Source organism: Megalops cyprinoides, chromosome 3, assembly GCF_013368585.1.
Source record: "Megalops cyprinoides isolate fMegCyp1 chromosome 3, fMegCyp1.pri, whole genome shotgun sequence".
Lineage (NCBI taxonomy): Eukaryota > Metazoa > Chordata > Actinopteri > Elopiformes > Megalopidae > Megalops > Megalops cyprinoides.
The window spans coordinates 13,083,506-13,096,511 of record NC_050585.1 but is presented as its reverse complement, the minus strand read 5'-3'; the positions used below and the strand labels follow the sequence as shown (position 1 = coordinate 13,096,511).

General features: G+C 44.4%; 1 protein-coding gene across 1 annotated transcript in view; it reads right to left on the bottom strand.

Annotated features, from left to right (window-relative positions):
- Positions 1-1,478: 1,478 nt before the first annotated feature.
- The window catches only part of LOC118775593 (transmembrane protein 211), a 94,953-nt gene continuing 83,425 nt past the window's right edge, over positions 1,479-13,006 (bottom strand). Inside the window, exon 3 of the mRNA XM_036525580.1 lies at positions 1,479-2,328. Coding sequence (XP_036381473.1) covers positions 2,102-2,328 — 227 coding nt within the window. The 3' untranslated portion in view covers positions 1,479-2,101. The remainder of the gene's footprint in view (positions 2,329-13,006) is intronic.

The window sequence follows — 13,006 nt, the reverse complement described above, 5'->3', positions numbered from 1 at the left end:
CAATGATCCATTAATTACACGTTAGGCGCATCTGCCATTTTTAGAAGATGTAACCCTGAAATTGAAGACAACACGAAAACATACTTCGGAACTAAGGAAAGCATCTTACAATGTTGAGTTTGTTGTGCCAACAAGCATGTCTCAGGATCTTTACAATGTCCTTGAACACGAAGGAAAAAAAATTCTTTCTGCAGAACAGAATAAAAAGCTTTGCCATTACCTTATCTAACGAGGTAATTATTTTTGCCATGCTTAAGACATTACAGGGTAACTGATAACTGCAGGCCAAGTTCAATTTGCACTGCTACAGCTCTGCCATGCAGATTCCTATGGTAAGGTAAATTAATACGTTAAGAGCAAGTCATGACCTTTTAATAGAGTGATTAAAGTGATTTATTCCATGTAGATAATTGACAAACGTGTCGGGGCATAATTCAATGCAAGCATAGCGTCTTTGCCGCTGCCTTCAAGCGCTACGGGATACTGCGCCCATCTCAGACTGCTGTAGCACTTGTCTCCGTTGAAACAAGTTCTTTCCACACAGCACAACTGCAGACATTTACAAAAATGTACCACATACGTAGGGGAAAAAACTAACAACCGATTCATTTTACAGAACGATATACACGGTTTCGGCAGAAATCAATGACAACCTGATAACGGTATTGAAGTTACAGTCACATTATGAAGGCACAAGTTGGTTGGGTCAAAGCAAGTTTTCGAACAAGTGTTTCATGTTAACCCCAACATAAGCTGCATTTCAGGTAATGCCTTTCTCTAGATGCGTTTGGGTCCTAAATTATTGTTTAGTTCATAGTCATTATTTCTCAGAAAGCCTGCAAGACACTCACCTTTTAACACTTGGAATAAGGGCAAGGGATGACACAAAGGTTTGATGAAATGCCCATGTCATATGTCAGTATTAAATGTGTTTAAACAGTTTTAATGTCATTTTAAAGTTTTATCATTTTTTGGTCACAAGACACTTTTTTATTATTGTGAGAAGACAAGAAATGGGATTTTCTCAAGGGAGGCAATATATGAAATCATGGTACCTCCCTTTGATGGACAAAGCTAGGTTGGTCAACTGAAATTTCATTATTTAAAAAACTAATCAAAGGTACATGTTGTATGAGGGTTAGCTGTGCATCCACAAGACATTTCAAACGTACACAAAATATGCAAAACACAGTATTCACTTAACTGTATTCCCCATCCATTTTGAAGCCCCAGCTGTGTTGAATGCCACATAAGGCGTCAAGTCCAATCTCTATGTACAATACAGACTGTGTTTACACCACAGCTCATCTCAGCAGCACCCTCACTGCTGAGGCCGTTTCCAGGTTCAGTTCCACCTTCAGGTCCATTCCGTTCTGCTTATCCTCTGCTGTTCTCAGATCAGTCCATATTTGCCCACTGCAGCATTTTCCTTTCAAACTTTTGAAGCTTTTTTTTTTCCTTTCAAAACATCAGCGGTATTTTTATTCCTTTTTGTGAGTTATAAAATGCCCCTGAAAAATAGGTTTTTCCCTTTCCACTTCACCTTGCCTGCACAAGTTCCCTGATAGCAGAAGTCATTTTGGAATGTTAGATTTATTATCCACTCATTTTAATTGGCATGACAGCCACTGTTGTGGTCCTATTCATACAAAGGTGTAAGTCCTTAAACTTAACTAAACTAAAAGCCAATGTTAGAAATGTTTCTTATATACTGCTCAAGGGGTGGGTACAGTGCACATCCAGATATTGATCAGTTATGGTTTGTCGTCCGCTGTGAATCTCTGCATGTTAAGTAATGATGTTATCATATCATGAAATGTTATCAGAGCTGTATATTCATAGAAAAAGAAAGTACAAAAATAACAATTGATGGTTCTGTTTTTAAATGGTAAAACAATGGATAGAGGTTTCATGGTATACAGACACAAATCCATTTTATCCAGTAATGTAAATAATGTGGAGAGAGGTTTTTCATTGAGAGAAGACAGCACATATACTCTGGGTAATTTATGGGCCTGTGTTCTAAACAGTCACCGACAAAAGGGGCAAAGTAGTTTCTCCCATGAGTTTTTGACAGGGGTGGGAAGGGAGGTTAGCATCACTATAAAATGGTGGGCAGCGGGGTAGGAGATATGTGCTCCTTGGGTGCATATTTGGCAAAGAAGGGCAGGAAGAGGGTGAGCATGACTCCCACAATGGCCAGCATGTAGCCCCAGCCAATCTGACACTCTCCCGCATAGTAGATGGACGAATCTCCACAGAAGGACTTCACCAGGGTGGAGTTGAGTCCGAACGGGTACACCAGCAATCCAGACGCCATGATGACCACTAAGGAGACAAACAGAAACAGGGAGACATCGGTCACTGCGATAGTCAGTGCTAGGCCTCAGTGTTGAGTAATGGGGTGGGGAACTGGGCATGTAACCTCAGAGTGACAGTTCACTTGTCAGCTGGGGCACCATTGTCTACCCCCTTGTGTAAAATTGCTTGACGTGAACTGCCGCTGCTATTATCCAGCAGAGTACCTGGATATTGAGTCAACAGTAAGCTTCTGCATGTAACATACCATGGAGGAGGGTGTCTGCAAAGTGAATTAATAATCATATTCAAGAGTCTTTTGTTTAGCAGTTTTATTTCTTGGATTTTTAAACATTTGTCCACTTGATGGCAGTAGAGGCAGGGTATCATGTGAAGAGGGGCTGCTGGGCAGATTCTCGTTTTGATCAAGTGGCAGCAGTTTGGGAGGCCGTAACAAATCAATCAACAGCGTGGATGGTTTCGCCATGGTTTTACCAATCTAAGGAGCGGAAATTTTGGAGTGGTTACACTTGTTTTTTATTGGAAAGGAAATGCAGATTACAGTTGGGCAACAGCAAAATGAATAAGCTCTCCAAAAATACATGAGTGCCTCATTTCCAAAAAATACTTCAAAAAAGGACTTTGTGATTAAATGGAGGACACTGGCTTTTATAGGCGCCATCAGCCGTTTAATTCTCATGGTTTAATTTGAAAATTGAGTCACCAGCATCCCCTGCCAAACATCTGCTGACTCACAAATAACGTTATATACCTGTTCACTTTACTGAGGGCAACAGAAAGGTCAGGTTCCTCTTTTCATTGGTATCAAACTGAAGTACATGAATGTTGGAACCTTCTTCGGTCTTAATTAATTAACTGTAGTACAGCATTAACAGAATCTAATCAAATCACCGAACAAGCTTCAACATGACCTCAGATTAATTTTGGATGTTAGTTTCCAGCCTTCACGAGGGTTTCCTGCATTCAGAGACGCAGAAAGCAGGGCTCCCCCGCAGGCAAAACATGCTGTCTTTGTACAGAATGTGATTACATAGCCGGAGGTCTGGAGTCACTCTTATAAACGGTGTGACAACGCAGCATTTGTCATTGACAATGACAATATTTGAGACTTTAAAATCACTTTTCACAAATCCCTCACAGCTGACCTCCGCTTACTGTGGTGCAGGGACGAGTCCTGGGTCACCCTGGTTGAAAAATGGTGTGACAGACTGAGATTACAAAGAAATATGCTAAACACACACACACACACACACACACACACACACACACAAATAATAAACACTCATAAAACGTAGAAGGATCTTTTCAATAGGTTCAAGACCTTGAAATGAATTTTAAGCCTGTGGGCTACTGGCAGAGTCCCCACACTGCAAGCTGGCTGCTCCACGCAGGGAGTACAGAGATGAGGGCAGAGCCACCAGGCTGTGGGACGCAGGTCACCGTGTCCTGGCCCCCACCTCATTATATTCAGCATGCTGAGGCTCCGGGGGCCTCTGCGCAAAATGGCCTGTGTTTATCTGCAGGAGCCCGGCCTTTCGAATGCTCCGCTAATGACTCTTTAACGGCATTCTCCATCAAACTATCATTCATGTTGTGGAAGCCGGACAAAGACACTGCCGGGCCTCCTTTGGCCTCCCCCTCCCTGCTCGCGGGGTTAAAAAAGGGGCTGCCACTTGCATTGAAACCCAAGAATTAGCGAATGAATCAGTGGCTGTCGGACCCAAACAAAGTCGCGTGAGAAAACAGTGCTTTGGTTAACAAAAGCCTTAAGATCGAGGCGCAACTGTAGTCTGCATCAGATAAGGGCTTTGCCGTAGGTGGATATCAACTCTGAGGCTAGATAACTCGGCTAATGAAATGCTACTGTTGTACTGACAGCAACGAATCCTCATCTCCCTGTAAACTTACACAAAGAAAGGAGGAACAAAAAGATTCCACAGACAATCAGGGCCCGTCTTACCCAATGCAATGCAACCACCTGGATAGATGGAAGATCCTCATAGACTGAGGATCCTCATTGACCTGTGTTATGTGAACACCCCAGGAAGATTTACACACAAACGGTACTTTTCTGTTTACTAAAGCCCACCCTAATGATACTCTTCCACCAAACACCATGAAGGGTATGGGGTGATATACAGTATGGTTGGTGTGTGTGTGTGTGTGTGTGTGTGTGTGTGCTGGTGTGTCTGTGTGCGTGTGTGTATATGTATGTGCCTATGTGTGAGTGTATGCATGTGTGTGCGTGTGTGTGTATGTATGTGTGTGTGCGCGCGTGTGTGTATGTATGTGTCTGTATGTATGTGTGTGTGTGTGTGTGTGTGTGTGTGTGTGTGTGTGTGTGTGTGTGTGTGTGTGTGTGTGTGTGTGTGTGTGTGTGTGTGTGTGCGCGCGGTGAGAGGGGGGTTGCTGTGGATCAGATTAATGCGACTGTGACTGCATCTCGTGACCGCACATATCACAGCTCATTTCTCCCTGAAAGACACAGGGGAGCCTGGCCGTCCTGCACCGCCACTGCCTCGGGTCCGCAGCGCTGGACTCAGGGCGCGTATCTACGCATGGAGACTGAGGCAGAACACGGGGCGCAGTGTTAACTTGTCTGTTTGTATTCACAGGTGCGTGGCAGCGGAATTTTACACAGACAGAGCACGCTGTTGTCATGCACCGCAACCGCTCTTTGGACGAGTGAATCTATTTCAATGCACTGTCAACTGAACAAACATCAGCTGAGAGCTGTATGAGTATGTTTTCTTTTCCTATTGTATATAAAAGGACATCAAGGTGACAAATAAAAATGCTAGTATTGAGTTATGAGTCTTACAGAGGGGCTTTTGCAGTGAATTACATTTTTTTTGTATTGACCAGGTTCTGCTGTTGTTTCTTTGACAATTTGATGTGTAGAAACATATCCTCATGCTAGTGAAAGTAGAAGGTAGAGGGTGTGGAGGAGACAGATATCCTGGCCACCGGCAGCGTGTGACACTTGTCTAAGATGGATTTGTATTTGTGAAAGCTGGATTACACGCCTCTGTGAAGTGCTCGCACATCAAAGAATAAGGCAACACGGTTCTCTAGTTGAAGCGAAGGGAGACCCAAGTCATAAGGGCATTTTGCTCGACTTAAAGGCAATCTGTACATCCTCATAAATGCTGCTCTACAACATGAAAATGCCAAATGTACTCTATTGGGTGAAGGTAGCCAGCCTCAATAGAAACACGTGACAATTCTTGGCCTTAATAAAAACACTTGAAAATCCATGTTCTTGGACCCACCATACTTGGTACTAATAAAATACAACACACAATATTGATTATTATACACACATTTGCCCTGAGCAGCAATGTTTGCTTAATCAATGGTATGGACCGTTGCTTCTGGCCATGATCACTGGAGGAATGAACACCTCGGGCAAGGCTATGGGCTCAGACACAATCATTAAGACACCAACGCTGTCCATGGCAGGCCTGTTAGCAATCTTTGCTTTTGAGCACTTCCATGAACTCTGCATACAAATGTGAACTCCGTAAACTAGGCCTTCGGGTAACAGAGTGCAAGAATAGACATGGCCTTAATGTTACCAATGCGCTGCATTGGAACAGCTAGAAACTGACCACCCTAACGGCACTCCACACAGAGAACACGGCTGGTTCCTAAACCTGGAGTTGAAGGGGTTAACACCTTCCCCTATCACAGCCCTATCACAGCCTTACCAAATGCTCCTCCAGTGGCCGCTCTGCATTACGCTGTACAAATTGGACCTGTAACGGGTTCATGAGAAATGGATGGCTTCACTGTGCTTACTGATTTAATTTAGCTATGCACTCCTGCAGGACTCAAAACACACACTCTGTTGATCACTGATGAATCCGTTGCTCATGACTCACACATGTCGATGGTGCCATGGGGTTTGAACTGGCTGAGACGCTCTTTGGGATTAGGGGTATACTATAAACAACATATGCTGTTTTCTCCAATAATTTTCAACAGTCATGCTAGTGGTGCTGTCAATGCTAGACGCTAAGAATGGCAAAGTGCCCCTCAAACTCTCCTGGGGGGGGGGGGGGGTCCTCATGTCAGAGGGTGGGGTAATACTGTCTAAAGTGTGGCTTTCAGTCTGAGGAGTGCCATGGCAAGGCGGTCAACAGCAGAGTCAGTGTGATCAGGCCTGAACAGCAGCAGAATGGTCAAACAGAAGATGGCTGCTTCTGTTCTAAGTCACACATACTGGTGGAATGATCTGCAATTCTGCTGGTTTCAGATCAGCACACCATCGTGAGTGCGTCACAAAGAGCATGCTTTTCCACAGCGACGGCGTTAATTTCGGTGGGATTACTGGCGGTCGGTCGGGCAGCGGTTATTCATCAGTGGTGAGGCGGCTTCAACTCTTAAACCACACTTGGGAGGCAGGTACAGGACTAATAAATGTAGTTAGCGATGCGGAAGTGCAGTTAAAATGCAATTACAGGGAGTGTGAATTGCCCTTCCACAATAGCTGCGGGGTAGTAAAATCAGTCAGCTCACCGCCGCCTTGAACCCCCATTCAGCCTCACGGCAGCACTGCAAACAGAAGCCCACTCTCAGCGCAGTGCACTGAAGACATTATATGGATTGATGACGACAACTGCAAATAAAGGAGCCATGAATGCAAGACAGAGAAAACATAATTATCAGACTTATGTTTTAAAAACTGTAGTGATCAATGTCTGATTCTGCATGTGCTTCTATCAAAAAAGTACCATCCATTTTGCTTGGTTATACAGTGCACTTTGCTTACAAGAATCACATCCCTCCAGAACAATTTGATTCTTATAAGCAGTTCATTCTAAAGGTGGAGGTCCAAATGAAAGAATAAAACAACAGCGTGAATAACATTTTATCATATTTAATTGAGAAATGCCCGTAGCTAAATGCTTCAAAAATGGACAAAGATTATTTCAATGTACACTGTGCAATCCTTAATGTAAGGATAAAATAAAATAAAAACAATATGATTCACATTAATTATGTGAATGTCAAACTGCAGTGCAAATTACTAGTTCTGTGTAGTCTATATTGCCATGGGGCAATCAATGTCCTTAACTAAATGAAAAAACAGCACAATCATTTTACTCAGTCTGACTCTGTTTTTGAGTCTCTCCATGATAATTGCGCAAGCTACAAAGGTGTCTGTCTGATTCATATTTGCTTTCCTTCATTCTTCAAGATACTCATGGCGGTTTTTCAGACTATTAAGACTATGGGCTTGCACTGGTTCATGTCTTTGGTGAGACTCATCTCTATGAGTCAGCATTGTTGAAAGGGTCTTCTTTTTTCTTGCCATTTTTCTTTTTCCACTGGCACCCAGGCACTCAGCTGAGCACATTGGCACTCATTTAACAGAACTGCTTTTTCCTCAAAATACAGAACATGCTCAGTGCTTCAGTGAAGACAAGAGCAAGATACGAATTTGAAATAAAATTCTACTTCTAAAAGCCATCTTTATTTTATTATGCCCCATTGAACTCCATCATACTACATGTGAGCTCAAAATTATTTTAATAATTACACTTCCTGATTCTCACAAACTAAGTATATAACCTGTGTTAATATAGGAATAATTCTGTCCCAGCATTTTTGGTCACTATGGTATATGCCATTGTTTCTTATATTAGTATTTCTTATAAGCAGAGAAAACTGTATTGGCTGTCTAACTAAAAAGAACAAGAGAGCATTGGATCACTAGTGGTTTTCATTATTTCCTTCAAGGCAGCAATCTTGAAAACAAACCAATACTCAGGACCTGAGGCTATTGTGACTCTCCTCCTAAGACGCGGCCCCTTCAAAAAATGGCTGTGTTCTCTCCTCTAGGTTTACTGTCTTGCTTCGAGTCTGACAGGAGATCACCGCATGTGCCATCTCCTTAGGCTAACCAGGAGCATTTGCCTCCTGACATGTTTCTACGTCTCCAGAATGAAGGCGCATGTGCTGTCCCAGACGCTCTGGTGATTTCTGGGTAAGTGACAGTGTGGCACTGAGGTGATGTCTTAAGTGACTCTTCTGATTTCAGCGAGTCCTGGCCGAGCCTTCACTCTGACAGCCAGAGCAATGGGGTGGGGGGCAGGGGGGATGGGTATGTGCTGGAGCGGAGCTCTGACTGGACTCTGGTCAATTTGTCAACCACAGGACTTTCATTTGTTCCACACAATAAAGACCAAAGGACTTCTGTTGTGAAAACGATAAGACAGCTCACAGGCACAGAAACAGGCGCAGACAACACACACACACACACACACACGCACACACACACACACACACACACACAAACATATACACACACACACAGGCTCTCTTCTACCTCCATCAAAGGAGGTGCTGACAAGGTAACAGCCCCTGACCTAGTGTTGTGTAGTGGAGAGAGGGTGCTGACAGTGATCTTTATCAATCTGCTGTCAGCCACAGGAGGACATTTTATAGCATGAAGGGCCATGCAGCCTCATAAATACATTCTCTGCTGATCTGAGAAGGCTATGGGCTGAGCAGGCCCATTATAAGAGCCATAACCATGGATCTCCTTCAAGTCTCTTCATGTTTTATACATAGATATAGATATATTAAGATATAGATAGATTGATAGATATGCAGGGATATATAGATTCCATTTTCCTCTACACATTATTCTTATGCCCAGTCTAGTTAACAATACTCTTCTACAGGTTCATGAGATGCAAATATTCCTAATGCAAAAAATCTTTTTTATTCCATATTTGTATTTAATATGATTATAGGTAAAGCAAGGGTATTATTTTGAGAGGCTACTTGGAGAGAAATGCCCCTGCAAATACATCAGTTCAGGTGGTTTTCTTGTCGCTGTCTTCATAATAAATACAACAGCAACAAAACGCCGCACAAATCACCTGTAACACAAACTCATTTCTCTCTACAGCACACACTGACAGAGGTGTCATCTTTCATTTGAGAAGTCCCATTCACTCAGGCTGTTTATCCATTGTAATAAAACTAACAGGGCAACATTGCGCTGAGACAGGGTACGCTCACGACTGTAAAACAAGAGCCGTAGCCTGCCTGCTCCAGCCCTGGCTTTACAGATTTCAGATGGTGATCTGAAATCTGAGCAATCCCTGAACGAGTCTCCATCCCCTTTTAGATGAGGGTTGGGTGGCCAAGGGACCTGACAGCATTCACTATGGAGCTGTGTATACTACACAAGTTCACAACTGTCAGATCTTCCACAGTCTCTTACCCCTATCACCCCCCCCCCCACCACCACCACCACCAACATACAACACACACACAGACACATGGCTTTTCTCTTTTTTTAATGCTTTCGAACCCTTTATACAACCCTGTTTTTTTTAATCAGCACTTGTACATTTCGCCATGACAGCCTTGCTAAGGAGCGCTGAAGCGAGACGAATGCAATCTTCTGACAAACTCTCACGCAGCCAGCGGCTATTTTTTGCACTTCCAAGTCACACAATGCCCCAGAGTGGAATGGGTGCTCATTGGAGGATAGCCAATGCTCTACCGATATCGTTCCAAGCCACTTGTAGGTGCCTGACGAATCGTAGCGTGCCTGAGAGTCGTGAGACAGGGAATCACTGGCCAGCCGGGCCTGGCCACTCCTATCCCCGACAGGATGAAGCCAATTTGTTCCACTGCTGTGGGCTCCTGGACACTGTGGGCAGATGACACGGGTGGCATCTAACTCAGGCTGTAGGTTTCAGCCTGCGCTCAAAGATGATTAAGGTGAGCCATTTGGGAGCCCCATACACCACTTTCCTTGTCTTGATTGACACTACTAGGCCACATTTCATTTAAAGGGTGGCCCCAGTGTAACGAAGAGGCACTTAAAATAAGTGGTGACCAAAAATGGAGCTGGTGCAATTTTTCCAGCTCTGCTTATACTGTCTATAATAGTACTCCAGCCACAGCCAGTGATGTGATGACTCAGCTCTGAAGGACTGCTTAAGATCCCTGCTAAAGATGCTCTTCTTCATTCAGCTGTACAGACACCAGTGTCTGTGTCAGAGAGCTACTACATCTGTGAAAGAGCCTGTTTCTAAAACCACAGTCTAACCAATGGGGAAGAAGACACATTAATTAAATATAGCAAATTTGAAGAAAACTTTGAACTTCCTTTTAATTAACTTGAGCAAGGCCATATAAAATTCTGCATGGAACAGTAAACAAAGATATGACGTAAGACAGCCTTTACTGTCCATTCTCAAAAATTTTCAGAAACCAGAGACTTGTGGGTCTTCAGCTCAAAAGGCATCACATTCTAGCTGTGTAAGTATCAAGTTGTTGAAGCCGAGTCCTTCGGCGTGTCACTCTGTTAGTGCTAGATAGTGGTGGCTGTCAGCAGTGTTACACAGGGGACTCCCCAGCCCTGCAAACTTTTAAGGAGCCATGTGACCCGACCGCCCTCTCACGCAAACACGGGGGCCGACGCCGCGGTATCACGCAAGGCCGAAAGAGCAAGCAACACCCGAGGCGCCGACTGCAATGGAGCGACTCCTTACGAGATCACATCCTGCACGACAGCAAGACACTCACAGAGTCATGGAGATGAAAGCCACATTGGGTAAGGACATGCGGGGCCTGGCAGAGCATTAAGGCAGGATAGAAGGGGAGACAGGGTGATTAATGAAATGGATTCTCTAGTCAAACACAAGGGTACACAGTGAGGGTTCATCAAAGGAGGGATCCCGTTTCATTGTTTCTGAATCGCGGCGGGCACAACCCGTAACAAAAGCAAAGCTGAGAAGACAACCATTCAAAGGAGGCGTAACTCAATCGCAGGTGGCGAGACTCCTTTACAATGAGTGCCCCTGTGAACAGCTTTGTCAAACCGGGTGTCTGTGACTGCGCCCGGTGATTTTTCTCGGTGTGACAATGGCCCGAGAGGACACGGGGAATGCGGCACCGCTCTGAGTCAGCCTGGCCCTCCTGTCCGCTTGGTCACACTGCTGCTATGCCAGTAAGACCCGCCAAGCCTTTGCCAGTACACCGAATTGCACCAGAACATGATACTAGATGACATACCATTGGTGAAAAAAACATAAGCTGAGCTTTACAGGGGTCACAAAAATAACAAAATTTAGATCTTTCTGACTGCCCCCCCAAAAAAATCAAGCATCAAATCTGGCGGATTTGTGATGGAGCGTCAACCATGCATGGTAGGCTGTTAGCTCGGTACCACGCTGTGTAGTTCTACAAAAATCAAGACAGGAACTATTGGTCCACTCACTCACACACACAAAATAAGTATGTGCATGAAAAGTTTGGCTTTAAAGCAAAAAAAAAGTTTAACAAAGTATTTAATAAAACATAAATGATAAAGTAAGGGAGGCAAATGATGCTTCTGGCAAAGGAGAATTTGTTTTTGCTCACTGAAAGGAGGAGGGGAATATGACAGTGAATATTGCACCAAAAATCAAGCAGCAGATATTGGATTATCTTGTATTTCCTCCATGTATTGTAAGTGTGCTTAATGGGAACATGTCCTGTGGTCCTGGGGACTCATTCATTAAAACGCTGGGACTTCTGGTTTAGGTCAAACTTTATTACCTTGAAAAACTGACTGCAATAATTCAGTTAGCAATTGGGAAAGTTGCTCAGCTGATCGAATTAGAGATTGATGTCCCCACATTTCTCCAAGACCAATTCCAGGTTTCTTGGCTGATGTAATTCGTCTCAGTTGTTCCCCTGGGCCTATCTGTTAGAAACTGGAGCCCCAGCGTGACTCCTGGCTTCCAGTCAACATACTCACTCTAGCCCTGCCTGCAGACATTTCCTCTCCCTGCCTCCCTGTGTTCAAGCCCTGCCACTATTTGCACTCTCTCCCCATCTCCCTCACAAGAACCCTGCCTCCAACACTGCCTCACCCTGTCTGCCTCACTCTGGTCCTGCCTCTACATACTGCCTCTCTTGGTCTCCCTCTCTCAGGCCGTCCGACCATGCACTCTCTATGCACCTGCCTTCAGACACTGCCTCTGTCTGTCTCCCTCACTGCGGTCCTGCCTGTACACTCAATTTGTCTGCTTCACTCTGGTCCTGCCTCCCAATACTCTCCCTCCCTCTCTTCCTCTCTCTGACCCTGCTCTAATCCTCCCTAGCTCCATCTGGTCTATCTAAATAGACAGCCCACATCTGGAGGACATACTATATCAAGGTGAAGCTCAATTATTATTCTTCACTGCGAGGGCAGGTCATGGCTGTCCTGCACTGGCAATATATATATATTTTTTGTCACAGCAGTACATTGCATTTGAATCATTCCTGCATTGGCTGGGTTGACACGAGACCTAATGAGAACAGGGAGAGACTAAAGTAGTGTACACTACCCAACACCACCCCCCAGTCCACCCTCTGTTGTTTTTGTTACCATTCAAATGTTGTAAGATGAGAGAAAAGTGCATCTGAATACAAGGGCAAATGCTGTTCCCCCTCTCTCATCTGACCTAAAAGCCAACCTATGGCTGTCTAAACCACAAGGAGTGAACACAAACTGGGGAATGTCACAAGAAACGCGCGAATCAAGGGCCACAATTTCCCAAGCGAAGCTCAGACAGGCATGAATAGGGACTAGGGCAGTGCTACCATCAGGTGTTTTGTTTTCTGTTGGATTCTTGAATTGACCTTACAGCATTTGGCCGCCTTCCAAACGGAACCCCGCTACGTCTGT